The 27999-nt window shown below is 64.3% G+C and overlaps 2 protein-coding genes across 4 annotated transcripts; both read left to right on the forward strand.

Annotated features, from left to right (window-relative positions):
- The first annotated feature begins 3176 nt into the window (after positions 1–3176).
- Positions 3177–8633, forward strand: MFSD5 (major facilitator superfamily domain containing 5). 3 transcript variants are annotated; one of them, XM_074853846.1, is made up of 2 exons: positions 3177–3194; positions 7005–8633. In XM_074853846.1, exon 2 carries the CDS (start codon positions 7057–7059, stop codon positions 8416–8418), a length of 1362 nt encoding a protein of 453 aa, XP_074709947.1. In that variant the 5' UTR covers positions 3177–3194; positions 7005–7056; the 3' UTR covers positions 8419–8633. The 3 variants fall into 3 exon arrangements, with proteins under 3 accessions (XP_074709947.1, XP_074709948.1, XP_074709946.1); XM_074853847.1 differs by lacking the exon at positions 3177–3194 and adding an exon at positions 6025–6045; XM_074853845.1 differs by lacking the exon at positions 3177–3194 and adding an exon at positions 6071–6088.
- Positions 8418–27817, forward strand: ESPL1 (extra spindle pole bodies like 1, separase). The gene is given in 35 exon segments (XM_074853837.1): positions 8418–8480; positions 11579–12239; positions 12743–12843; positions 12922–14028; positions 14224–14328; positions 15152–15275; positions 15467–15603; positions 16106–16299; positions 16453–16695; positions 16913–17057; positions 17263–17407; positions 17504–17643; positions 17751–17885; positions 17975–18094; positions 18254–18425; positions 19199–19327; positions 19433–19589; positions 20966–21075; positions 21419–22539; positions 22632–22992; positions 23097–23261; positions 24407–24620; positions 24754–24938; positions 25140–25267; positions 25347–25469; positions 25569–25724; positions 25802–25831; positions 25833–25973; positions 26302–26406; positions 26518–26633; positions 26714–26797; positions 27357–27459; positions 27461–27522; positions 27617–27738; positions 27741–27817. Coding segments are annotated over 33 exon segments (6501 nt in total). The 5' UTR covers positions 8418–8480; positions 11579–12239; positions 12743–12798.
- Positions 27818–27999: the final 182 nt, after the last annotated feature.

Genomic DNA, 27999 nt, shown 5'->3' on the forward strand with positions numbered 1-27999 from the left:
TACTATTTCTGCACTGGTTTTACACTGGTTTTATACTGGTTTTATACTGGTTTGCACTGGTTTTGCACTGGTTTTGTACTGGTTTTGCACTGGTTTTGTACTGGTTTTACACTGTTTTACACTGGTTTTACACTTTTACACTGGTTTTTATACTGGTTTTACACTGGTTTTATACTATTTCTGCACTGGTTTACACTGGTTTATACTGGTTTTGCACTGGTTTTACACTGGTTATACACTTTTACACTGGTTTTGCACTGGTTTTACACTGGTTTTACACTGGTTTTACACTGGTTTTATACTGGTTTTACACTGTTTCTGCACTGTTTCTGCACTGGTTTTATACTGGTTTTTACACTTTTACACTGGTTTTATACTGGTTTTATACTGGTTTTACACTGGTTTTGCACTGGTTTTACACTGGTTTTATACTGGTTTTGTACTGGTTTTATACTGGTTTTACACTGTTTCTGCACTGGTTTTATACTGGTTTTACACTGGTTTTATACTGGTTTTGCACTGTTTCTGCACTGGTTTTACACTTTTACACTGGTTTTACACTGGTTTTACACTTTTACACTGGTTTTGCACTGGTTTTACCCTGGTTTTATACTGGTTTCACACTGGTTTTATACTGGTTTTGCACTGGTTTTACACTGGTTTTACACTTTTACACTGGTTTTACACTGGTTCGATGCCCTTGCACGCCCTTGCACACCACCCCCCAGCCCTCCCCAGCGCCCCCCCCCCCCCCGCCCCAGGGAGGAAACTGAGGCCCTGGGGGGGGGGGGAGGACAGGACTCGGGGGTGGGGGGTGGGGGGGTGGACCCGGGGGGGGGGAGGACCCGCGGGGGGGGAGGACCGGGGGGGGGGTACCCAGGCGGGGGCGGGGCGGGGGCTCTCGCGGGGCCCCGGGCGAACAAAGGCGCCATTGAGCGGCGGGGGGGGGCGGGGGGAGGATTTTCCACCCAAACTTTTTTCCATGACCCCATCGGCTGCGGGGCCTCCCCCCTCCCCCCCCTTCTCCCCTCCCCCGCCCCTCCCCCTTCCTCCCCTCCCCTCCCCCTCCTCCCCCGGCCCCGGGGAAACTGAGGCACGGAGGGGGGGGGGGGGGGGGGGCACACGCGTGTGTTGGGGCGGGGGGACACGCGGGGGGGCGGGGGTGGGACACGGGCACACGCGGCACACGAGGGTGCAGGGAGACGGGTGCTGACACACGGGTGTGCGCAGGGAACACACACGGGAACACACACGGGGACACAGAGACATGTGACCACACACGTGAACACACATGAACATATGTGAACACACACATGTGAACACACGAACATGAACACACACACGTGAACACACATGTGACTGCACACACGTGAACACACACGAGAACACACATGAGAACACACACGAGAACACACACATGGACACAGACGTGAACCCACACATGAACACATGAACAGGAACACACACATGTGACCCCACACAGGTGAACACACACGTGAACACATGAACATGAACACACATGTAAACACATGTGAACACACACATGTAAACACACACGGGAACACACACGGGAACACAGACGGGAACACAGAGACATGTGACCACACACACGTGAACACACACGTGACCCCACACATGTGAACACACACGGGAACACACAAACATGGGAACACACAAACATGTGAACACACATGGGAACACACATGAACATATGTGAACACACACATGAACACACGAACATGAACACACATGTAAACACACATGTGAACACACATGAGAACACACATGAGAACACACACATGTAAACACACACGGGAACACACACAGGAACACACACGGACACACACGTGACCCCACACATGTGAACACACACGTGAACACATAAACATGAACACGCACACGTGAACACACATGTGACCCCACACATGTGAACACACACGGGAACATGCATGAACATATGTGAACACACACGGGAACACACGAACATGAACACACATGTAAACACACATGTGAACACACACGGGAACACACAAACATGGGAACACACAAACATGTGAACACACATGGGAACACACATGAACATATGTGAACACACACATGAACACACGAACATGAACACACATGTAAACACACATGTGAACACACACGAGAACACACACGTGAACACACACACATAAACACACAAGGGAACACACATGGGAACACAGAGACATGTGACCACACACACACACGTGAACACACACGTGACCCCACACATGTGAACACACACGTGAACACGCACATGTGAACACACGAACATGAACACACACACGTGACCCCACACATGTGAACACGCACATGGACACACACATGCACATGAACACGCACACGTGAACACCCACGTGACCCCACACATGTGAACACACACGTGAACACGCACATGGAAACACCCCCCACACTCCAGGGGGGGGGCAGAGCCCGGTGCCACCCCCGGCGCCCCCCAAAGCCCCCTGTGCCCCCCCATGTCCCCTGTGCCCCCCCCGTGTCCCCCCCCCCCCTGTCCCCCCCAGGCGCAGCACAACCCCCCCCCGTGGGTGTCGCGCGTGGGGCCGGTCCCACCGCACCCATGGGTGCTGCCACGTGCGCTGCCCCCCCCTCACCCCCCCCCCGCCCCCGCTGAGCGGCTTTGGGCCGTAAATCCCCCGGGAGGACGCGGGGGGGGGGGGGCGCGGGGGGGGGCGGCACCTCCATGGGGCTGGGCTGGCCGAGCCTCCGGCCCCACCGCCGTGGGGGGCCCCCCATGGCCTGTCCTGCCTGCCCCCCCCCGTGTCACCCCCCCTGCTGCCCCCCCCCCTGCTGCCCCCTCTGCTGTCCCCTCGCCTGTCAGCGCCAGTGTCACCCCCCCTGCTGCCCCCAGTGCCACCCCCCGCCCTGCTGCCCCCCACCCTGTCACCCTCAATGTCACCCCCCCTGCTGCCCCCCCCCGCGTTGCCTCCAATGTCACCCCCCACCCTGGCACCCCCCACCCTGCTGCCCCCCACCTTGCTGCTCCCCTCCCCCGCCCTGCTGTCCCCTCCCCCGCTGCTGCCCCCCCCCTCCCCGCCCCCCCCCGCTCTGCCCCGGCTGCCGCCCCCGGATGCGCATCAAGTGAGGGGGTGCCCGGACCCCCCCCCCCCCCCCCGGGGAACCCCCTGGGCAGGCGCCCAGCAGCTGCCGTGAGTATGGGGGTACCCCCCCCCCCAATTGGGGAAACTGAGGCACGGGCAGGGCTGGACCCCCCCAGCCCCGGGGTGTGCAAGGGGGGGGGTGCACGGGGGGTATTTGCACCGGGGGGGGCATTTGCACAGGGACTGGGGCAATTGCTTGGGGGGGTCATTTGCAGAAGGGGGGGGGGGTTTGGGGCATTTGCACCACCCCCGGGGCATTGGGGGGGGGGGGTAGCACAGGAATTGGGGTGTTTGCATAATGGGGGGGGGGTTGTGGGGGGGGGGGGAGCTGCGGGGTTGTTGCACGGGGCTGGGGGGGGCGGGGGGGGCACAGAGTGGGACACGTGGGTTTCCCCGCACGTGGGAGCGTGTTGGGGGGGGGGGCTGCCCCCTGTGACACCCCCCCCCCCCAGTTAATCCCCCCAGAGAGGGGCCTATAGGTACCACTGCCCCATAGACACCCCACAGAGTCCCTGTGAGGGGCCCTATAGGCACCTCCGCCCCATAGACACCCTATAGACACCGTACAGCCCCCTGCGAGGGGCCCTATAGGCACCTCCGCCCCATAGATACCCTATAGACACCGTACAGCCCCCTGCGAGGGGCCCTATAGGCACCTCCGCCCCATAGACACCCTATAGACACCGTACAGCCCCCCTGCGAGGGGCCCTATAGGCACCTCCGCCCCATAGACACCCTATAGACACCGTACAGCCCCCTGCGAGGGGCCCTATAGGCACCTCCGCCCCATAGACACCCTATAGACACCGTACAGCCCCCTGCGAGGGGCCCTATAGGCACCTCCGCCCCATAGACACCCTATAGACACCGTACAGCCCCCCTGCGAGGGGCCCTATAGGCACCTCCGCCCCATAGACACCCTATAGACACCGTACAGCCCCCCTGCGAGGGGCCCTATAGGCACCTCCGCCCCATAGACACCCTATAGACACCGTACAGCCCCCTGCGAGGGGCCCTATAGGCACCTCCGCCCCATAGACACCCTATAGACACCGTACAGCCCCCCTGCGAGGGGCCCTATAGGCACCTCCGCCCCATAGACACCCTATAGACACCGTACAGCCCCCCTGCGAGGGGCCCTATAGGCACCTCCGCCCCATAGACACCCTATAGACACCGTACAGCCCCCTGCGAGGGGCCCTATAGGCACCTCCGCCCCATAGACACCCTATAGACACCGTACAGCCCCCTGCGAGGGGCCCTATAGGCACCTCCGCCCCATAGACACCCTATAGACACCGTACAGCCCCCTGCGAGGGGCCCTATAGGCACCTCCGCCCCATAGACACCCTATAGACACCGTACAGCCCCCTGCGAGGGGCCCTATAGGCACCTCCGCCCCATAGACACCCTATAGACACCGTACAGCCCCCTGCGAGGGGCCCTATAGGCACCTCCGCCCCATAGACACCCTATAGACACCGTACAGCCCCCTGCGAGGGGCCCTATAGGCACCTCCGCCCCATAGACACCCTATAGACACCGTACAGCCCCCCTGCGAGGGGCCCTATAGGCACCTCCGCCCCATAGACACCCTATAGACACCGTACAGCCCCCCTGCGAGGGGCCCTATAGGCACCTCCGCCCCATAGACACCCTATAGACACCGTACAGCCCCCCTGCGAGGGGCCCTATAGGCACCTCCGCCCCATAGACACCCTATAGACACCGTACAGCCCCCCTGCGAGGGGCCCTATAGGCACCTCCGCCCCATAGACACCCTATAGACACCGTACAGCCCCCTGCGAGGGGCCCTATAGGCACCTCCGCCCCATAGACACCCTATAGACACCGTACAGCCCCCTGCGAGGGGCCCTATAGGCACCTCCGCCCCATAGACACCCTATAGACACCGTACAGCCCCCTGCGAGGGGCCCTATAGGCACCTCCGCCCCATAGACACCCTATAGACACCGTACAGCCCCCTGCGAGGGGCCCTATAGGCACCTCCGCCCCATAGACACCCTATAGACACCGTACAGCCCCCTGCGAGGGGCCCTATAGGCACCTCCGCCCCATAGACACCCTATAGACACCGTACAGCCCCCTGCGAGGGGCCCTATAGGCACCTCCGCCCCATAGACACCCTATAGACACCGTACAGCCCCCTGCGAGGGGCCCTATAGGCACCTCCGCCCCATAGACACCCTATAGACACCGTACAGCCCCCTGCGAGGGGCCCTATAGGCACCTCCGCCCCATAGACACCCTATAGACACCGTACAGCCCCCTGCGAGGGGCCCTATAGGCACCTCCGCCCCATAGACACCCTATAGACACCGTACAGCCCCCTGCGAGGGGCCCTATAGGCACCTCCGCCCCATAGACACCCTATAGACACCGTACAGCCCCCTGCGAGGGGCCCTATAGGCACCTCCGCCCCATAGACACCCTATAGACACCGTACAGCCCCCTGCGAGGGGCCCTATAGGCACCTCCGCCCCATAGACACCCTATAGACACCGTACAGCCCCCCTGCGAGGGGCCCTATAGGCACCTCCGCCCCATAGACACCCTATAGACACCGTACAGCCCCCTGCGAGGGGCCCTATAGGCACCTCCGCCCCATAGACACCCTATAGACACCGTACAGCCCCCTGCGAGGGGCCCTATAGGCACCTCCGCCCCATAGACGCCCCACAGCCCCCCCCGGTTGGGGGGAAAGGTGACAGAGAGGTGAAAGGTCACGGCGGGGTAGGGCGGGGTGGGGGGAGCGGGCCCGCGTCACGTGACGCGGCCAAGATGGCGGCGCCCGCGGCCGGGCCCAGGTGGAAGCGGAAGTGGGAGCGTGGAGGCGTCGGCGCGCGCGGCCGCTGCCCCCCCCCCCGCTGAGGGGCAGGTGGGGACCCGGGGGGCTGTGGGGGGGCTGTGGGGCCTATGGGGTCCGTATGGGGCCGGGGAGAGGGCTTATGGGGGGGCTGTGGGGCCTATGGGGTCCGTATGGGGCTGGGGGGCGCTGTGGGGCCTATGGGGTCCGTATGGGGCCGGGGGGCGCTGTGGGGCCTATGGGGACCGTATGGGGCTGGGGGGCGCTGTGGGGCCTATGGGGACCGTATGGGGCCGGGGGGCGCTGTGGGGCCTATGGGGTCCGTATGGGGCCGGGGGGCGCTGTGGGGCCTATGGGGTCCGTATGGGGCTGGGGGGCGCTGTGGGGCCTATGGGGACCGTATGGGGCCGGGGGGCGCTGTGGGGCCTATGGGGTCCGTATGGGGCCGGGGGGCGCTGTGGGGCCTATGGGGACCATATGGGGCTGGGGGGCGCTGTGGGGCCTATGGGGACCGTATGGGGCTGGGGGGCGCTGTGGGGCCTATGGGGTCCGTATAGGGCCGGGGGGCGCTGTGGGGTCTATGGGGTCCGTATGGGGCCGGGGGGGGCTGTGGGGACCTTATGGGGCCGGGGGGGGGGCTATGGGGCCTATAGGGACCGTATGGGGCCAGGGGGGCTGTGGGGACCTTATGGGGCCGGGGGAGGGGGCTGTGGGGGGGCTGTGGGGCCTATGGGAGGTGTCTGAGGGGGTGTGTGGGGCCGGGGTCCGTGGGGTCCCCGAGAGGGGCCCTGGGTCTGTGGGGCCGTTGGGGGGGCCCTGTGGGGCAGGGGGCTGTGGGAGTGGTGCTGTGGGGACGTATGGGGCAGGGCCGGGGGGGTACCCCGGGGGGGGTGTATAGGGCAGGGATGAGGGGTGCTGCGGGGGGGGGGGTTATGGGGCAGAGCCGGGAGGGACCTATAGGGTGGGGCTGGGGCGGCGGGCGGGGGACAAACCCCAGGCTTGTCCGACCCGATTCTTACCTCCCCCCCCAGGACCCCCGCAGCCCCCCCAGCGCCTGGCGATGCCGATGCCCTCCCCTCCGCCATGTTCCTCGCCTCCTACTCCGCCTGCGCCCTCCTCCTGGCCGCCTGCCTGGCGCTGGAACTGGCCACCTGCCGCTCGCGGCCCCCCGCCGCCCCCCACCACGCCAACCCGGCCTTCCGCCGCTTCCAGCGCGGCTACTACCGCGTCTACTTGCCGGCCCTGGCCGCCGACTGGCTGCAGGGACCTTACCTCTACAAACTGTACCAGCACTACCGCTTCCTGGAGGGACAGATCGCCATCCTTTACGTCTGCGGCTTCGCCTCCAACGTCCTTTTTGGGTTGGTTTCTTCTTCTTTAGTAGATCGATTAGGTCGGAAAAAATCCTGCGTTCTTTTTTCTTTGACCTACTCGGTTTGTTGTTTGGTCAAACTCTCCCGGGATTATCTGGTGCTGGCAGCGGGGAGGGTTTTAGGGGGGTTGTCCACGGCGTTGCTTTTCTCCGCGTTCGAGGCGTGGTACGTCCACGAGCACGTGGAGCGCTACGATTTTCCCAGCGAGTGGATCGCCGTCACCTTCTCCCGAGCGGCTTTTTGGAACAACGTCATCGCCGTGGGGGCCGGGGGAGCGGCCGATTTCTTCGCCGAGTGGTTGGGGTTGGGCCCGGTGGCTCCGTTTATGGTCTCCATCCCCCTCCTGGTGCTGTCGGGGGTCTTCGCCGTCAAAAATTGGGATGAAAACTACGGGAAGAAACGCGCTTTCTCCAAAACCTGCGGCGACGGGTTGAAGTGCCTCCTCTCCGACCGGCGCGTCCTTCTCCTCGGCACCATCCAGGCGTTGTTTGAAAGCGTCGTCTACATCTTCATCTTCCTCTGGACGCCCGTTCTGGACCCTCACGGCGCTCCCTTGGGCATCGTCTTCTCCGCTTTCATGGCCGCCAGCACGCTGGGCTCCTCGCTTTACCGCCTGGCCGTCTCCAAGCGCTACCACCTTCAGCCCGTCCACCTCCTCTCCCTCGCCGTCCTCCTCGTCTTCTTCTCCCTCTTCATGCTCACCTTCTCCACCAGCCCCGGCCAGGAGAGCCCCGCCGAGTCCTTCCTCGCCTTCCTCCTCATCGAACTCTCCTGCGGGCTCTACTTCCCGGCCATGGGTTTCCTCCGCCGCAAAGTAGTGCCGGAAAAGGAGCGTTTAGGGGTGATGAACTGGTTTCGCCTTCCCCTGAATTTACTGGCTTGTCTGGGTTTACTGGTTCTCCACGACAGCGACCGGCAAACGGGCACCAGGAGCATGTTCGGGGGCTGCGCGGCCGTGGCTCTGCTGGCGCTGGTGGCCGTGGGCCGCCTCTTCGCCCTCAGCCGCCACGACGCCGAGCTGCGCCTGCCCCCCCCGCCGGCCGACGCCACCGACGCCGCGCCCGAGCCGTGACCCCCACCCCCCCGCCGCCACCACCGAGGGGACGCTGGGACGCCCCGATGCGCTGCTACGGGGTGAGTGGTGTGTCCCCCCCCCCCCCTGCTGGGTGGCTGGTGACCCCCAAAACCATCGTAGTGGTGGTGGGAGGGGGGGGGAAGCAGAAAAACACAAGGCGGCTTTTTATTTCTTTTTCTTTTTTTTTTTAAAATTAAAAAGGTGTTTCTGCACGTCCCCGCCCCACTCCGCAAAGTTTTTGGGGGGATTTTACTCCAAATCTGCCCCCCCCCACTGGAACCTCGTTGTCCTCAATTGTGCTTGCACAATCACCCCCCCCCCCCGTGCACGGCGAGGCGGGGGGGTGTGTGTGGGTGTGTCTGTGCACGCTGGGGGTTTGTGTTGCACAATCGTGGTGCGCGGGGGAGTTTCTGCGTGCGCCGGGGTTGCTGTTGCACAATCAGATCCCTGGTGCTCACGGGGGTTTCTGTGCGCGCCAGCGTTTGTGGGGCACAATCGTGGTGCGTGGGGGAGTTTCTGCGTGTGCGCTGGGGTTTCTGTTGCACCAACACGTGGCCGGCCCGCTCTGCACAGAGCCGTGGCCCAGCACCTCGTAGCACGCTGATCCGCGGCCTCGTTGCACGCCCGCTCCCCGTTGCACGGGCGCCCTTGCACACCTGCTCCCTGTCACACAGGCATCCTTGCACACCTGCTCCCCGTTGCACGGGCACCCTCGCATGCCTGCTCCCTGGTGCCCTTGCACACCTGCTCCCCATTGCACGGGTGCCCTTGCACACCCACTTGCTGTTGCACAAGTGCCTTTGCATGCCCGCTCGCTGTTGCACAGGCACCCTTGCACGCCCGCTCCCCGTTGCACAGGTGCCCTTGCACGCCTGCTCCCCGGTGCCCTTGCACACCTGCTCCCCATTGCACGGGTGCCCTTGCACACCCGCTTGCTGTTGCACAAGTGCCTTTGCACGCCCGCTCCCTGTTGCACGGGTGCCCTTGCATGCCTGCTCCCTGGTGCCCTTGCACACCTGCTCCCCATTGCACGGGCACCCTTGCACACTCACTCCCTGTTGCACAAGCACCCTTCCACGCCTGCTCGCCGTTGCACAAGCACCCTTGTTTCAACTCGGGTGGGGTGGCCCCAGGGTTGGGGGGGCATCAAGATGGGGGTGATCGTGGGGGCAGGGAGGGCCCCTGGGAGTGGGGTGGGGGGACAGTTTGGGGTCAGGGGACCCCAAATCTACCTGGGGAGATGGGGGACACCCTGGGAGTTGGAACTGGGAGGGGGGATGACGTGACCCTGCAGGTCAGGGGGGTTGGGGGACCCTGGACAGGTTGGGGGTTCCCTGGGGAGGAGGGGGGGCCCCCACCTGCCCTGACTGTGGGGACACCCCCCAGGAGGAGAGTGTGGTGCAAGACTTTAGGGGGGACAAGGGCCAGGGGGACCCCAAGGTGACAGCTCTGGCTCTTCCCAGTGTCTCCCCAGGCACCTGCTGTGGTGAGGGGGGGGGTGTTGGGGCTGGGGGGGGGGGGGGAACGCTGGGGTCAGGGAGGGACCCTGGGAGTGGGGTGGGGGGACATTTGGGGACAGGGGTGTTTCTCGGGAGGTTGGGGACACGGTGGGGGGGGGGGTGAGACTGGGGGGGGGATGGCCCAGAGGAGGTAGGGGGCACCCTGGGGAGGTGGGATCCTACACCCACATCCCCCCAACCACCCCCGGGGGTACCCAGGACCCTGACCCGTGGGGGGGAGCAGGATGGGGACGCACCCACGGACACCGCACCGGTAATAAAACAGTTGATGCTGCACCTTGTTGTAGGGTCTCTGGGGTGCTGCGGGCCCTGGGGGGGTGAGCCCCCACCCCTGCCACCCTTCCTGGGGGTCCCCAGGCCCCGCTGGCCCTCACTGGAGGGAGCTGTGGCCTCCTGGTCGCTGGCCAGGCGATGGCAGCACCGGGACAGGGCTGGGGACAGGGCTGGGGGCTGCCTGCGCCCCGCTTGGGCGGGGGGGACCCCAAACAGCCCCAGGGCAGGCGGTGTCCCCAGCGTGTCCCCTGAGGGGGGTGCGTGGGGGGGAGCTGTCCCTGGTGGCAGCTGGAACCGGGGGGGGGGGGGGGGGAAGGTGACAAGGAGGGTCCCCACCAGTGGCCTGGAGCTCGTCACCGTGGGAGGGCCAGATGGTGGCACAGGGATGGGGACCCCAGTGTCACCCCCACATCCCCCGGCCATCCCCACCCCGGTGCACCCCCTCATCTGGGTGCACCCTCAGCACGTTCCCCGCCGACCCCGTGGTGCGGTGACACGCCGGAGGGGAGGGACCCATCCCGAGGGACCTGGACATGGGGCTGGAGGGGTGGGACGGGCAAACCTCCTGGGGTTCAGCGAGGTCAAGGGCAAGGAACTGCACGTGGGTCGGGGCAACCCCCAGCACAAATCCAGGCTGGGCGAGGAGGGGATGGAGAGCAGCCCCAAGGAGAAGGACTTGGGGGGGTTGGGGGGTGGAAAACTGCCTGTGAGCCAGCAACGTGTGCTCACAGCCCAGAAAGCCACCCGTGTGCTGGGCTGCACCCAGAGCAGTGTGGGCAGCAGGGCGAGGGGGGGGATTCTCCCCCTCTGCTCCGCTCTGGGGAGACCCCCCTGCAGTGCTGGGTCCAGCTCTGGGCCCCCAGAGGGGGTCCCCCAGCTCAAGTGGGGCCAGAGGAGGCCACGAAGATGCTCGGGGGGGCTGGAGCACCCCCCTGTGAGGACAGGCTGAGAGAGTTGGGGGGTTCAGCTGGAGAAGAGAAGGCTCCGGGGAGACCTTAGAGCGGCCTCCCAGGGCTGAAAGGGGCTACAGGAAAGGGGGGAGGGACTCGTTATCAGGGGGGTAGGGACAGGATGAGGGGTGATGGTTTTAAACTGACAGAGGGGGGATTTAGGTCAGATCTAAGGCAGAAATTCTTCCCTGTGAGGGGGGTGAGGCCCTGGCACAGGTTGCCCAGAGAAGCTGTGGCTGCCCCCTCCCTGGAAGGGTTCAAGGTTGGACGGGGCTTTGGGCAACCTGGGCTAGTGGAAGGTGGCCCTGCCCGGGGCAGGGGGGTGGCACTGGATGGGCTTTAAGGTCCTTTCCAACCCAAACCGTCTGCGATTCCTCCAGCTATTTCCAGCTCTACTTTATTTTCTGATCTAAGGCAGAAATTCTTCCCTGTGGGGGTGGGGAGGCTCAGTCCGCTCCTGCCGCTGCTGGCGCTGAGCTGCTCGTGCGAGAAAACCACACTTAATGCAATTAATGTTCTTCTGTAATAACCTCAGTCCCCGTTGCACGGGGGTCTCCACACCCGCACCCATGGCGGGGGGGTCCCTGCACACCAGTCCCCATTGCACGGGGGTCTCCACACCCGCACCCATGGCGGGGGGGTCCCGCCCAGCGTAGGAGCCGTGTGGGAACCGGAGGCGACCTTGAGGCCTCTCAGCAGCCGCCAAAACACCGCGGCGGTATCACACACCGGCTGTTTTGCTGCCGAACCCAAGGCTGCTGCCGAGAAAAATAACTGTGTCCCGGCCAGAGCAGCACAGCGGCGGCCTGCACAGCCCTCCCCCCCCCCCCCCCCCCCCACCCCGAGGGTCCTGCACAGCCCCCCGGGTCTCCGCACACCCGCCGCCATGACACGGCGGTCCCCGCTCGGCCCCGCTTGGCGGGAGGCGCCGTGCGCATGCGCACCCCGAGCCGGGACTACAACTCCCGGCCTGCCCCGCGCGGGCGGCCGGTGGAGCCGCGCGCTGATTGGCTGCGGCGGATATTTGAAAAGGGCGGGAACCGCCCCCAGGCGGTGGCCGCGGAGCAGCGTGAGGGTGAGTGGGGGGGGGGCTGTGGGCTCTGAGGGGATCGGGGAGTGGGATTGGGGGGGCTGTGGGCTCTGAGGGGATCGGGGAGTGGGGTTGGGGGGGCTGTGGGCTCTGAGGGGATCGGGGAGTGGGATTGGGGGGGCTGTGGGCTCTGAGGAGATCGGGGAGTGGGATTGGGGGGGCTGTGGGCTCTGAGGGGATCGGGGAGTGGGGTTGGGGGGGCTGTGGGCTCTGAGGAGATCGGGGAATGGGGCTGGGGGGGGCTGTGAGTCCTGAGGAGATCAGGGAGTGGGAACTGGGTGGGGCTCTGGTCCATTTTGGGGTTGGGGAGTGGATCTTTGGGTCCTGGGTGTACTGGAGAGTGGGGCTGGGCATTCCCAGGGAGCTGGAGAATGGCGGGGGGGGGGGTGTGAGCATTGAGGGGAGGCCTGGGAAGTGAGTGACTCTGGGAGTTTGGGAGTTTCCTGCGAGCTGTGGGGGGGTCTCACACCTTTCCCTTCCTGCCCCAGTCGCCAGCCTGGTGTCACACCTGAAGCTCCTCTGAGGAGCTGATTTCGCTGCCGCGATGCAGAGCTGGGAGGGCACAGAGGAGCTGCTGGCCGAGCTGGGGGTGAGCCGGGGACCGGGGGGGGCTCTGCTGGGGGGGGGATCCCTCCCCCGGAGCGCCCTGACACCCTCCCCTCCCCAGGAACGCCTCTCGTGCTCCCTGGAAGATGCCTCCGACAGCAGCCAGGCCTCCCGCCTGCGGAAGAGCCAGGTCTGTGACCGAGTCCTGCGGATTTGCGTCGAGCAGATGGCCAAGCCCGGGGGCTGCCCGGCCCAGGTCACCAGCCTGGTGGCCGTAGCCGAGACAGCGTGCCAGGGCTACCTGAGCGCCGTGCCGCAGCCTGCTCCCCTCTACCTGGAGAAGATCCTCTACCACCTGCTGAGGAACACAGCCGGCCAGGGGAGCGGCGATGCCTGCTGGAGGGTGGCTGACCTCCTCCGTGCCCGGCTACTAGCCCACCGCCCCGGCCAGGTGCCCTGCAAGGACTTCACGGCCATCGCCTACAGCAGCTTCAGCGTGCTCTGGAGAGCAGCGGACGCCCTGGCCCAGCCTGAGCAGCCGCAGGAGGAGGAGGGGAGAGCTGCCCTCTCGGTCCGTCTGCGAGCCCTGCGCTTCCTCTTGCTGCTGGAGGAAGACGGGGCGGCCTTGCTGCCGCTGCAGCCCCCCTTTTTCACCTCCCAGACGGCGCAGCAGGCGGCTGCCGCTGCCGTCTTGTACGAAGCCCAGCGGGCACCGTCCTCGGCTTTCCTCGGCCGACAGCTCGGCGACTGCCTGCTCGCGGCTCTGCGAAACGAAGCGACGCAGCCACCCGCTCTCCAGCAACGCTTCTGCTTCTTCGAGCTCACCCTGGAACAGTGCAGGCATTTCTGCAAGGGTGGCCAGTACAGCGAGGCCAAAGAGGCTGTCAAGGGTGCCGAGGGCTTCCTGGGGGCTACTGGTAGCTCTGCAAAATCTTTCGGTGACGCCTTGTCCCTCCTGGAGGCCGGAGTTGAGCTGAGCCAGGCGCTGGCCGAGAGCACTTGCCCCACGGGGCCGCCCTTCTCGCAGGCGGCGGCGGCTCTGGGCGCGGCGGCGGAGGTGTCCGAGCGGTTCCTCAGGGTGTTGGCTGAGAGCTGCCAGTTCCTCGTTTGTTCCCTCGGCGAGTACGTGAAGAGGAGCAGGCAGCAGCCTTTCGGCCAGGAGGACGTGCTGGGTCTCTGCGCCTTCACCGAGGGGCACTGCCGTGTCCTCCGCCGGCTGCTGCAGAGGGTGAGGCTGGGGCTGGCAGCACGGGGACCGCGGTCGCTCAGAGCCTCTGTGAGCAGCTGGAGGGTTTGTCACCCCGCTGCGGGCTCAGTGCTCCCCTTAATCCCTCAGCAGAGTGTCCCCTTGCGGCGTCCCCATCCTGAGCAGCAGCGCCTGGTGCTGCTCAGGCCCAACAACGCCGCTTTTTCTCCTCCGCAGGTTCCCTCTGACGGTATCAAACAGAAGCTGGCGGTGAAGCAGCTGCTCTACCGCAGCCTCCAGCTCTTTGCCAGCGCAGCCTACGACGCCTTCCAGTGCTCCCAGGTACCGGCGGCCCAGGGGACGCTCCCTGGTGCTGGGGGTGGACGAGACCCTCGTGGTGCTGGGTGGCTTTGTCACCAAAACGGGATAAAAGAACTTACCGACACCGATGGGATGTAGATAAGCAGACACTCCTTTATTAACGGCCGCGTGCGCAGGGCAGTTGTCTCACCAACGCACACCTGACTTGTGTAGCGTGCTGATTGTATAGGGTACAGTCATACGCATTAATCAAGTACATAAACATGCTAATTCCTGTAACTCATTTGCATATTCCCACCCCTTTCCACTCACACGCACCCGAGTCCTGAAATGAGTCAGGGGGCTGCTTTTGCGACCATCACAGACTACTCGCCTGAAAGAAAGACCTTCCAATGCCCTCGACTCAAGGATTTTTGGCTCACGTTGCAATTTTAACATGTTTCGAGGCCCTTTCACAATACAATTTTGAAAACACCTGGTCTACAGGGCAATAAATCGTTACCGAACAGTCTAACGATGGTACCTCGTCTAGCAGCGTAACTGGTGGTATGGTTAATTTAAACTAATTAAACAATATTTCTATGACTGCTTAAAATACTACACCGTTATCTTTTATAAAAACTGATATTTCTGTGAGATTCCAGTTCATTGATTAGTCCTAATCATTATCAAAATCACCAAAAGTCATCAACTCAAATTAATAACAAATCAGTATGAGTTAGTAACAGCTTGTCCCTTCGGAGGCGGCACCTTGGGGGGGTTGGAAGGAGGGGTTGGAGGGTTCTGGGGGGGGCTGTGTGTCCCCAGCAGCCTCTTGCCAGTGGCTTTCTCCCTCTCCCCGCAGCTGGCAGCGGGCTGGCCGGGTCTGGAGCGGCTGACGAGGAGCTGCAGGAGGAGCGTGGGGTGGATGCTGCAGGCGCTGGAGGGGCTCCCCGAGGGCGAACGAGCCAAGTACCTCGACATCACCGGTCAGTGCTGCGGCGGGTGGCACCAAACCCGGCTCCTCGGCTCGAACGCTCGGGGTCTGTGTAGCTGGGGAGCGAGAGGGGTCACTGCCGCGCTGGTGGGGCTGGGGTGGAGGGTGAGTCTGGGGACAAGGAGAAAAGGGGGGTTGTTCTCTCTCCATCGCATCTTTACTCTTCGGGTTTCGCTTCTGCAGCGTCGTGCACGTTCAAGCTGGCCTACATCTTCTACAACCAGAACCTTCACCAGGAGGCCAGCTCCGTCTGCGAGCTCTTCTGCCAGAGCCTGCAGGCAGCCGATGCCTACGCGTGTCCCGAGATCCTCCCGGAGAGGGTGAGCGTTTGTCTCGGGCTTCTGGCACAGACGGGGCTGAACTGAAGGGTCTTCTCCTGGTGCCAGGCGAGGAAATTTGAGGCTGGGACCAGCTTTTGCTCCCAGAATCACCTCGGTTGGAAAAGCCCTTGAAGCTCCTCCAGCCCCACCATGAACCTCCCCTTGACCGTTCCCAACTCCACCAGATCCCTCAGCGCTGGCTCAACCCGACTCTTCAACCCCTCCAGGGATGGGGACTCCCCCCCTGCCCTGGGCAGCCCATTCCAACGCCCAACAGCCCCTTCTGCAAAGAAATCCTTCCTAAGAGCCAGTCTGACCCTGCCCTGGCGCAGCTTGAGGCCATTCCCTCTTGGCCTATCTCTTCCTATCCCGGAACAGCCCCAGCTCCCTGCTCCAAGGTCTCCCCTTGGCCCGGGCGGGGAAGGGGGCTGCGGGACGCAGGAGACAGAGCGTTTGCTCGCACGGGACGCTGAGGCTGATTCTTTTCTGCTTTTCCCCGCAGCTGCACAAATGCTTCCGGCTGCAGGTGGAAAGCTCCCGCAAGCTGGGGCGGCTGGAGAGAGCCCTGGCGTGGGTGGTGAGGTGGCTGGTGGCGCTGCGGGGCCGCGTCGGGGAGCTGCTGGCAGAGCCTGTTTCCCTCTGGGTCCGAGTTAAAATGGATGCTGCGAAACAGGGGGCCGAGGAGTTGCGGTTACGGTAAGACCTGGAGGGCTCCCCGGTGTGTGTGTGTGAGACATCGTGAGCGCTGCGGTTCCCCAGCTGCCAAAATGAGGGTGTTTCTCCTTGCGAGATGTGCCCGGCTCCCCACACCCCTCCTCTGAGCCCCCCTACGCCTCCCCTTTCCCCCAGGACCCTGAAGGAAGGGCTGGAGGGGCACAGCCTGGACACGGAGACCTTGGTGACCGTCCTCTTTGCGGAGCTGAAAGCCTACAAAACTCTGCGAGCCGACACGGGGCAGGAACGCTACAACGTCCTCTGCGACCTGCTGGCCATTTGCTCGGAGGAGAGCGGCCGCCTGCACGAGCGAGCCGTCGGCTTGACGGAGCTGGCCCAGGTCTTGTGCTACCACAGCTACGCCCAGCAGACGGACTGGTGGGTGCACCCCAGCGCACCCAAGTCACCCCCCCCGTGTCCCTGAAAGCCCCCGAGGAGCATTTGAGGGTCCGCAGGAGGAGTTTGAAGGATCCTGGAGTGTTGCTGCTCCGGCTCTTTGCTCTGTTTGGGGTCCTGGGGTGTATCCATCCCTCCCCTTTAAAATGCTCCAGGGGTTTTGGGGGTTGAAGGCTGTTTCTAATCCCTCTCCCCGCAGCTCCTCCCTGGACTCGGTCCGTGAAGCCTTGCGGCTGCTGGAATTGGTGCCCAGCAGCGCCCAGAACCACGACCGGCTCCTCGATGACCGGGCGCAGGCTCTGCTCTGGCTCTACATCTGCACCCTGGAGTCCAAGCTGGAGGAGGTGGGTGGGGGTGGCAGAGCGGGGCTGTGGGGTGCCGAAACGGGAAACGGAAACACTGTGGGGCTCCGTGCATGTGTCGGGGTGTCCTCGGCCTTGCTGGCACTGCTCAGCTCTGCACCAGGGCCACCAGAAGCCACCCAGACCCTGCTGAAAACCCTGTGGTGGCTCTTGACGTGCGTCACCGCTGCCTTCTCCCCCGCTGCAGAGCATAGAGAGGGAGCAGAGAGTCAAAGCTCAGGGGCTGAAGAACCTGGAAGACTTTGAGCCCAACGACCTCAACTACGAAGGCAGGCAGCTGGAGGACGGGTTCCTGTACAGCGGCATCTCCTTCAACCTGGCAACGGAGCGCGGTGAGGACACGGGCGGGCTCGGGTCCCCGGTGCAGAGGCTTTCTGGGAGCGCCCGGTTTTGGATCAGGGTGTCTCAGACCCGTGATGTGCCCTCAGCTCTGTGCCAAAGCCTGGACGACGCCTTCGCTTTGTGGAAACAGCTCCTGACGCCGCCGGGCGTCCCGGCCGTGCGCAGCCCCGAGCAGACCGTAACCTCCCTGCACCTCCTGGCAACTCTCTACAAGCTGATGGCCAAGGTAACGCTGCTGGGGAGGTGGCCAGTGGGCTAGCAGCCTCCCTGGGGCATGCAGAGTCCCTCTGAGGTGGTCTCTGAGCGTTACCACGGGGGTTTTCTTGCCACCAGCCCTTGCAAGCCCTGGAGAGCTACCTGCTAGCCAGAGCCCTGTGTGGCGCGCTCGGGGACAGCCTGGGCACGGCCAGCGCCCTGTGCCAGGTCACCAAGCTGCTCTTCCAGCTGGAGTGTCCCAGCTACGCCCAGGTAGGTCTGGCAGGGAGGGAAGGGGCCGTGGGGGCGAGCTCGGCTGGTCCCTGAGGCCGCAGCCCTCATGCCGGCACGTTGGTTTCCAGCTTTTCCTGGAGGAGACAGAGTCCTGCCTGCAGAAAGGCGACAGCGGCGATGATTCCTACCTGCTGCTGCAGCAAACCTGCCTCCTGCTCCGCAGCCAGCTGTGCTGTGTCAACCATGGGGTAGGGCTCCAAAAAGCTCTTTTCTGCCTCAAAAGTGTCAGCGGGCAAGAGGAGACGGCAGCAGCTCCGTCTGGCTAGCTCAACACCTCTCACTAGAGACCTTGGGCATGGTGACACCCCAGACCAAGAACTGTGACGCTTTTTTGTCTCCCTCTGCAGATTGAAGAGGGTCTCACCCTGTTGCTGGAGGTGCTCCAGAACCCGGCTCTGCAAAAAATCACGAAGGTCTGGTACTTGCTGCGAGCCCACGTGCTTTGGCTGGTGGCCGTCTACCTGAGCCTCCCCCCCAGCCGCCTCTTGCCGGAGCTCCGGGAGCAGATCTTTGTGCAAGGTGAGTTGCCGGGGATGTTTCAAACCCTCCTGGTGAGCACCAGGCTGACAGGGGTCGTGGACAAAGCTCCATGCAAACATTTTGTGCCAGCAGTAGTGGGCAGCAGGGACAGGGGAGGGGTCTGACCCCTGGGCTCGGCACTGGTGAGGCCGCCCCTCGATGAGTGGGTTCAGTTTTGGGCCCCTCACCCCAAAAAGGCCCTTGAATGACTCGAGCATGTCCAGAGAAGGGCAACGGAGCTGGTGCAGGGTCTGGAGCACAGGTCTGATGGGGAGCGGCTGAGGGAACTGGGGGGGTTTAGTGTGGAGAAGAGGAGGCTGAGGGGAGACCTCCTGGCCCTCTGCAACTCCCTGAAAGGAGGGTGCAGAGAGGGGGGTTGAGTCTCTTGAGCCAAGGACCCAGCAGCAGGCCAAGAGGGAATGGCCTCAAGCTGCGCCGGGGCAGGGTCAGACTGGCTCTTAGGAAGGATTTCTTTGCAGAAGGGGCTGTTGGGCGTTGGAATGGGCTGCCCAGGGCAGGGGGGGAGTCCCCATCCCTGGAGGGGTTGAAGAGTCGGGTTGAGCCAGCGCTGAGGGATCTGGTGGAGTTGGGAACAGTCAGGGGGAGGTTCATGGTGGGGCTGGAGGAGCTTCAAGGGCTTTTCCAACCCGGGTGATTCTGGGATTCTCCAAACCAGCCTGTTTGGGGCGAGAGAGGGAAGGTGGAGGGGTCTCTCTGTGCTGGGCTGGGGAGTCTCTCGCTTGGTGCTGATGCCCACGACCACCCTTGTGCAGGCTGGAAGTCGCCCAAGACAGCACTGGTTGAATCCCAGAAGCTTTTCCGCAGCATCATCCTCCTGCTGATGGGCAGCGACGTGCTGGGCTGTCAGACAGCAGCGTCCAACAGCCAGTTTGTGGATTATGGTGAGTCGGTCGCTGCCGTGGCCCCAAACCCGAGCGCTTCTCTGGAAGGAGTCGGGCTCCTTGCCTGCCCCGCTGGGAGGGTCACCTTCCCGTGCTTCCTCACAGGGGACAACCTGCTGCTGAAGTGGCAAGTGCTGGCCGATCTGCTGGCCTGCTCGCAGCACCTCGTGGCTCTCCTCAGCAGGCTGGAGGTGGTCTGTAAAGCCAAAGCCTTCTGCTTGGAGGCCGTCAAGCTGGCCACCAAACTGCAAGCCCCACGGTGGTGAGTTGAGTGTGGAGGGGACACAGCCTGGCCCTGAGCTCAGGGGATGCTTGGTGAGGGCTGAGCTGCCCCGCAGCTGTGGGGGACATCGGGGTCTGTGTCCCTGGGTGGGGGGAACTGGCCCTGGCGGGGGGGTTTGGCACCATCTCAGCTTGCTCTGGAGCAAACAGCTGCTCCGGGGCCTGTTCTCCTTATAGAAAATCCAGCTGCGCGTGGCCTGGATGAGCGAATGGTCTGTTGGATCAAGCACTGGCTGGCTGGTCCCAGAGAGTGGTGGTCAATGGGGTTAAATCCAGCTGGTGGCCGGTCACAAGTGGTGTTGTCAGGGCTCGGTGTTGGGACTGTTTCTGTTTAACATCTTTATTGATGATCTCGATAAGGACATAGAGTGTGTCATCAGTGAGCTCGCAGATGACACTGAGTTAAGCGGGAATGTTGATCTGCGCAGGGACAGGGAGGCTCCACAGAGAGACCTGGATAGATCGGGTCGGTGGCCAACGGCAACGGGCTTCCACAAGGCCAAGTGCCAGGTCCTGCCCTTGGGCCACAACAACCCCCTGCGTGGCTACAGGCTCGGGGAGGTGTGGCTGGAGCTGCCAGTCAGAGAGGGACCTGGGGGGATTGATAACGAGCCAGCATGTGCCCAGGTGGCCAAGAAAGCCAACGGCATCCTGGCTTGTACCAGCACCAGTGTGGCCAGCAGAAGCAGGGAGGTGACAGTCCCCCTGTGCTCTGCACTGGTGAGGCCACACCTGGAGGGTTGTGTCCAGGTTTGGGCACCTCAATCCCAGAGAGATCTCGAGGGGCTGGAGCGAGGGCAGAGGAGGGCAACGAGCTGGGGAAGGGGCTGGAGAATAAATCCTGTGAGGAGCGATGGAAGGAGCTGGGGCTGTTCAGTGTGAGGAGGAGAAGGGGAGGGGAGACCTCATCACTCTCTGCAGCTCCCTGAAAGGACGTTGTGGAGAGGTTGGTGCTGGTCTCTGCTCCCAGGGAATTAGTGACAGAACGAGAGGGAACGGCTTTGAACTGCAACAGGGGAGGGTCAGGCTGGACAGGAGGGAAAAATGTTTCCCCGGCAGAGTGGTCAGAGAGTGGAACAGGCTGCCCAGGGAGGGGGTGGAGTCCCCACCCCTGGGGGGGTTTAAGGGCCGTTTGGATGAGCTGGGGGGGGATGTGGGGTAGGGGAGAACTTTGTAGAGTCGGGCTGAGGGTTGGACTCGCTGATCCCGAGGGGCTTTTCCAACCTGAACGATTCCGTGATTCTGTGTGTTACCCCCTGAATTCCGCTTCCAGGCCAGATGTGAGCACGAGCTCACGGCCCTGGGGATGGAGCGATGCTGGCTGGGGGCTCTGAGGGCTGTTCCTCCCCCCTCCAGGTGTACTTCCTTCCTGGTGCTGAAGGCCCAGCTGGAGCTGCAGCAGAGTGAGCTGGAGCTGAGCCACTTCAACCTCCAGCAAGCTCTCTTCCTGCTGGAGTCTGACACCGGTGAGTCCCCGCTCTGGGCTGGGAGGAGCGGAATGTGGGGGGCGAGGTGAGCCCCAAACCCAGGCAGTGCGGGGATGGGGCCTCTCGCACCCGCTTTTGGGCTGGGGTGAAAGATCTGCCTTGTGCAGATGCTGCTGGAGCAGCTGATCCCCGTCACCCAGGAGGGTGCAGAGGTGGGGGGTGACTGAGCCACGCTTTGGCTGGTGGAGCGACTCCTCGGGCCAGTAGAAGTGTAACTGGGGAAGGCAGAAGTGTTGGGTCCGGCTTTCCTCACGCCTCCTCTGGCTGGCTGCTGCGGGAGCTGAGGAGGATGCCAAAATATACCCCTCCCCTTGGCCCACAGAGTTTAAAACCAGCAAGAAACAGAAAAGCCAGACGAAGATCCTGCCCAGGAAATGCAAACTTGAGAGCAGGAAGCCTCAGGACCCCATCTCTGAGCCCCCCGGGGAAGAGGAGAGTTTCCTGAAGGGCCCCGCGCTGGAGTTTGTGGCCACGGTGAGCGGCCTGGAGAAGAAGGATGCTCTCACCGCCTCGCCGGAGCTGAAGCCCCAGAGGAAGAAGAGACTGGCCTTCCTCACCCACCCAGCAGCCTGCACGTGCTGCCTCTGCTCCGACCTGGCCCTCTCGGCTCTCTGCCTGCGCTGGCTCCTCTCCTGTGCCCAGGCCGAGCTGGCCGCGGGCAACGCGGCCGAGGGGCTGGGGCTGATCCGCGCCGTGCTGCCGCGTCGCGCCGCCGTCGCCTCCCGCTTCGCCGCCGAGCTGAGAGACAAGCTGTGGGGCGGCTCCCTTGGCCGGGAGCTGCCTACGCTGGGGCTGCTGGATGATCTGGTAGCCACTGGCTATGCCATGTTAGCCATTCAGAGCCTGGCCAGCCCCCGGCCAGCGGAGGAGCTGCAGGAGGAGGTGGAGACGGGACTGACCTTCCTGGCATCCTGCAGCCCCCACCTGCCCAGCCTGGAGGTCTCCAGGGCCAGCCTGCTGCTCTCCAAAGCCATGGCCACCATTTGCCACCTGGCCTCTAAGCGCAGCGACTCCGTGGATGGCGTCTTTGCCGACTTTCAGACCTGCCAGCTGCCCACGGCGGAGCCCAAACCGGCAGCTGCGCCCCGAACCGTGCAAATGAAAAGGGCTGAACCCCGAAAACCCAAACCCAAGCCAGCGCCGGCCCCCGCCGCGCCGAAGCCCAGAGCAAAGAAGAACCGGCGAGTGAAGCCGCGGGCTGGGCCGAACACCGACGATGTCTTTGCTCTGGGGGACTCGGACAGCGAAGTGCCCCCCATCATCATCCGGCCGGTGACGGTGCCCTGCACCCCCCACCAGAAAGTCTGTCCCCCCGCCAAGACACGCGCGGCTCCCAGCGCCAGGACCCCCTTCACCATCTTCAGCGACTGTTCTCCGCCAGCCAGCAAGTCCCAGCTCCTGCGAGCGCCCAGAGCCTTGGGGAAAGTTAAGTCTCGCCTAAGGGTGAGTGAGGAGGGAGATGAGGGGGAGCCCCGCACCACCCCTGACCCGTGCCCCCCCCCCCCCCCCTCCCTCACCCTGTCCCTCCTTTTCAGGTGACGTTCAGTGACGACAGCGACGTGGAGGATCCCAAAGCGGGGCTGACCCCCGCAGCAATCCGTGAGAAATCCTGCCTCCGGAAAACTCCGCTCCCCAAATCTAGGGAGGCCCGGGCAAGCTCGGGGGGGTGCAGTGACCAGAGCAGCAGCCCCCCACCCTGGAGAGGGCGGGGGGGCCCCCGCCGAGCCAAGGCTGCGGAGGAGAAGAGAGAGCGGGTGACCCGCAGGAATCCTGCCAAGAGAGCCGAGGAGGAGCGGGAGCTTCTGAGAGCCATTGAGGAAGAGGAGAAGGTGGAGGAAGAGCTTGAGATGAGCTTCGAGGTCTTGCGAGCCTCTGAGGAAGAGGAGGGAGCCCCAGGTGAGCTGGGGTTTTGCCTTCACGCCCCCTCAAAGCGGTTGCACTGGGTTGTCCCCGCCGCTGCCGCTGGTCGCGGGGCTCAGGCGCCTCTTTCCCTCCCGCAGGCAGGAGCCGGTTGCCCCGGTGCAGGCAGGAGGGCGCAGACGGGCAGCGCGAGGTCTGGCAGCATGAGATGGCCGCTGAGGACGTCCTGGGAGCACGGTGGCTGGGCAGCGGGGACCCCCTGTGCCTGGGGGGGACCCTCTCCTCCGCCCTGCCCGCAGCTGACGGTGAGTGCCCGGCACGGGGCGGGGAGGTTTTGGGACTGGGGAGATGTGGGGGGAGGAAAACTCAAGCTGAGCCTCTTAGTGAAGTTGTGGCACCTCGGCTAAAACATCTAAATGGGTCAAAAAAACCACTGTATGGGCAGAGAGGAAAAGAGTGGAGGAGGAGAAGGAGCTTACAGAGAGACCTGGGCAGGCTGGAGATGGGCTGAGCCCAGCTGGGGGAGTTTCACTAAGGGCAAATGCCGGGTGCTGCCCTTGGGCCACAACAACCCCCAGCAGCGCTCCAGGCCTGGGGAGGAGTGGCTGGAGAGCTGCCGGTCAGAGAGGGACCTGGGGGGGATTGGTAATGAGCCAGCAGCGAGCCCAGGTGGCCAAGAAGGCCAGTGGCATCCTGGCTTGTACCAGCACCAGCGTGGCCAGCAGGGACAGGGAAGGGATCTGACCCCTGGTGAGGCCGCCCCTCGATGAGTGGGTTCAGTTTTGGGCCCCTCACCCCAAAAAGGCCCTTGAATGAGTCGAGCGTGTCCAGAGAAGGGCAACGGAGCTGGTGCAGGGTCTGGAGCACAGGTCTGATGGGGAGCGGCTGAGGGAACTGGGGGGGTTTAGTGTGGAGAAGAGGAGGCTGAGGGGAGACCTCCTGGCCCTCTGCAACTGCCTGAAAGGAGGGTGCAGAGAGGGGGGAGGAGTCTCTGGAGCCAAGGAGCCAGCGGCAGGCCAAGAGGGAATGGCCTCAAGCTGCGCCAGGGCAGGGTCAGACTGGCTCTTAGGAAGGATTTCTTTGCAGAAGGGGCTGTTGGGCGTTGGAATGGGCTGCCCAGGGCAGGGGGGGAGTCCCCATCCCTGGAGGGGTTGAAGAGTCGGGTTGAGCCAGCGCTGAGGGATCTGGTGGAGTTGGGAACGGTCAGGGGGAGGTTCATGGTGGGGCTGGAGGAGCTTCAAGGGCTTTTCCAACCGAGATGATTCTGGGATTCTGTGAATCCCTCCTGTGGCTCTGCCGCCGGGCCGAGCTTGGTCACAGCTTGGGGCTGGGGACACCACATCTGTCCCCTCTGCTCCACCTCCCCTCCCCACTGCTCTGAGCGTTTGCCCAAGGGTTTGTGGCTGATCCTGCTGCGGGGGGGTGGGATTTGCTGGTTTATTTCTTCCAGACGTCTCCTCGCTGGACACGGTCCTCGAGCTCCTGAAAGACGCTTTCAGCTGCATCAGCCACTGCCCTCCTGGCGCGCTCTACAGCCAGCTCTGCCGGCTGCTGGCGCTGGCCATGGGCAACCAGGACCCGCTCTCCACCGCCTACCTGCTCTCCGAGTCGGTCTCCGTCACCACTCGCCATCAGCTGCTCGGCGTCATCCACAGGAAGATTCAGTGCGTCCCCGAGCCTCGTCCCCAGAGCCTCCGCGGGAAGGGGCTCGTCCAACACCCCTAACCCCCCAGAAAAGGTGATTGGGGGCGGGGGGGGAGGTTACTCCCCCCTCCTGACTGCTTTTCCCTCCAGCAGCAAAGAGAAGAAGGCAGCGGGGGACGTGGCGGAGCGGCTCGGGGGGCTCTCGATAGGGGAGGACGTGGCCACCCCGCGCAGCCCCCGCCTGGCCCAGCTCGAGGGGCTCTTCCTGTTCGGCTCCGCGGGGCTGGGGGCGGGCGAGCGGGAGCGCTTCTGGGCGCAGCTGCAGCAGATCCCCAGCGGTGAGGGCCTGGGAGGAGGGTCCTCTGCTGCCTTCCTCCCGCTCACTCCTTCCTTCCCCCTCTTCCTCCCCGCTCACCCCTTCCCCTTCCCCTTCCCCTTCCCCTTCCCCTTCCCCTTCCCCTTCCCCTTCCCCTTCCCCTTCCCCTTCCCCTTCCCCTTCCCCCCTCAGGGCTCTCCCTAACCCCTGGGGTCCCTTCCAGGGGTGACCGTGTGCCTGCTGACCCTCGCCAGCCCCCAGCCGGGCTCGGGGGGGGACACGCTGCTGCTGGCACGGCTGGAGCCGGGCACCGCCCCTGTCAACCTGCGCATCCCCACCGCGCTCACCAAGGTGAGGGCAGAGAGAGGGGGGGGACACACACCCTGGCCGTGTGGTTTTTGGGGCTCACATCACCTCCCCCCACCTCCAGGCCCCGCTGCGCTCCGTGCTCAGAGATTTCGACGCCATCCAGAGGGAGCAGAAGGAAACCAACAACTGCACAGACAAGCAGGACTGGTGGCTGCGCCGCTCCGAGCTGGACCGCAGGATGAAGGTGGGGGGCCAAAACCCACGCTGCGCCCCAACGGGGGTTTGTGTTTGGGAGAGGCCTGGGGGGTCTGCACCCCCTTGGTGACTCTCTGGTCTCTGGCAGAGCCTCATCGAGAGCCTGGAAACGCAGGTGCTGGGGTGCTGGAGGGGTGTCCTGCTCCCCAGCGCCCCCGAGCCCGCGCTGGCCGAGGACGCCGCCCGCCTGCACCCCGAGTTGCGCCGCTGCGGCCTGAGGGACCCCGACCCCGCCCTGCTCAAGGTGCCCGGGCTGGGGCGGGGTTTTGGGGAGCTGAACCCCCCGTTTGGCCGATGCTCACCCCTTCCTCATGCCCGCAGGCGGTGCTGAACGCCGCTCCTCTCCTCACCCCCCCGCGATGTGCAAGCCCTGGCCTTCGGCCTCTGCCCGGCGCAGCCCCGCCAGGCTCAGCTGCTGCTGCAAGAGGCGCTGGAGAGGCGGCGAAACTGCACCAAGGGCAGCGGCGGGTCCCTGGTGCTGGTTCTGGATAAGGTGAGAGCCTTCATCTTCCTCCTCCTCTTCCTCCCACTCACACCTTTCTCCTCCTCCTCTTCCTCTCACTCACACTTTCCTCCTCCTCCTCCTTCTCCTTGTCCTCGTCGTCCTCCCGCTCACACCGTCCTCGTCGTCCTCCCGCTCACACCGTCCTCGTCCTCTTCCTCTTGCACACACCCCCCTCCTCCCCTTCCCCTTCCCCTTCCCCTTCCCCTTCCCCTTCCCCTTCCCCTTCCCCTTCCCCTTCCCCTTCCCCTTCCCCTTCCCCTTCCCCTTCCCCTTCCCCCCGCTCACACCTTCCTCCTCCTCCTCCTCCTCCTCGCAGCACCTGCAGAAGCTGCCCTGGGAGAGCATGCCGTGCCTGCAGGCTGTGCCCGTAACCCGCCTCCCTTCCCTGCGCTTCCTGCTCAGCTACACCCTGGCACAACAGGTGAGAGGATGTTGGCAGGGGGTTGGACAGACCCCACATACCCCAGCCCCGGCCTTTGGGGCCCCCCCCAAACCTCGCGCTGAGCCACAACCCCTCACTTCCCCCCCGCAGCAGCCGGCGGGGTCCGTGCTGAGCCGCGGCGTGAACCCCAGCAGCACCTTCTACGTCCTCAACCCGCACAGCAACCTCCTGGGCACCGAGGAGCGGTTCCGGGGCTGGTTCGAGAGGTGGGTGGAGACCTGGGGGGGCTGGGGGGGGGTCAGTCTGTGCCCCCTCTTTCCCCCCCCCCTCACCAGCTGTCCCACAGCGAGCCGGGCTGGAGAGGGGTGACGGGAGCCGTCCCCAGCACCAAGCAGATGCAGGCGGCGCTGCTGGAGCACGACCTCTACATGTGAGTGTCCCCGGGGGGCTGGGGGGCGTGGGGAGGAGCCTGTGCTACTGCTGCCCTCCCGCCGTCTTCTTTCTTGGCCTTGGCCTTGGCCTTGACCGCCCTCACCTTGGCCTTGGCCTTGGCCTTGACCGCCCTCACCTTGGCCTTGGCCTTGGCCTTGACCGCCCTCACCTTGGCCTTGGCCTTGGCCTTGCCCGCCTTGGCCTTGGCCTTGCCCGCCCTCACCTTGGCCTTGGCCTTGGCCTTGCCCGCCTTGGCCTTGGCCTTGCCCACCCTTGCCTTGGCCTTGGCCTTGCCTGCCCTCGCCTTGGCCTTGGCCTTGGCCTTGCCTGCCCTCGCCTTGGCCTTGGCCTTGGCCTTGCCCGCCCTCGCCTTGGCCTTGGCCTTGGCCTTGCCCGCCCTCGCCTTGGCCTTGGCCTTGGCCTTGCCCGCCCTCGCCTTGGCCTTGGCCTTGGCCTTGCCCGCCCTCGCCTTGGCCTTGGCCTTCCTCGCCCTCGGGAGGGGTGCTCTGGCAGCTGGGGCTCCCCCTCCACGCCCTCGGGGGTCTCCTCTCACCCAGATACGCGGGGCACGGCGCGGGCGCCCGCTTGCTGGACGGCCAGACCATCGCCCGCATGGACTGTCGCGCCGTCGCCCTCCTCTTCGGCTGCAGCAGCGCCGCCCCTCGCCGTCCGCGGCAGCCTCGAGGGCTCCGGCATCGTCCTCAAGTACATCATGGCCGGCTGGTGAGTGACGGGGGGCAGGGGGGGGCAGAATCTTTGTTTTGGGGGGCGGGAGCAGGTTTAACACCCTCCTCCTCCTCCTCCTCCTCCCTTCCAGCCCCTTGGTCCTGGGGAACCTGTGGGATGTCACCGACCGGGACATCGACCGCTACGCCCAGGCGCTGCTGCAGGGCTGGCTGCGGGGGGGCTCGGGGGCCCCCCTCCTCTCCTACGTGGCCCAGGCCGCCAAGCCCCCAAACTCAAGTACCTCATCGGGGCGGCCCCCGTGGCCTACGGGCTGCCCGTCTGCCTGCAGTGAGGGCTGGGGGGGCCCCGCGGGGTGACTGGGGGGGTTTGGGGGGGGCGGGTGTCTCTTAAAGTGTTTTAATTTATTCAATAAAAATGTTTTTATCTGTGTTCTGGGATAATAAAGCTGCTGCCTTTGGACCCCTGTGCCCCCACCCTGCCCCCCATTCATCCTCTGTCCCCCCATGTCCCTCC

Source organism: Strix uralensis, chromosome 33 (assembly GCF_047716275.1).
Source record: "Strix uralensis isolate ZFMK-TIS-50842 chromosome 33, bStrUra1, whole genome shotgun sequence".
Taxonomy (NCBI): Eukaryota; Metazoa; Chordata; class Aves; order Strigiformes; family Strigidae; genus Strix; species Strix uralensis.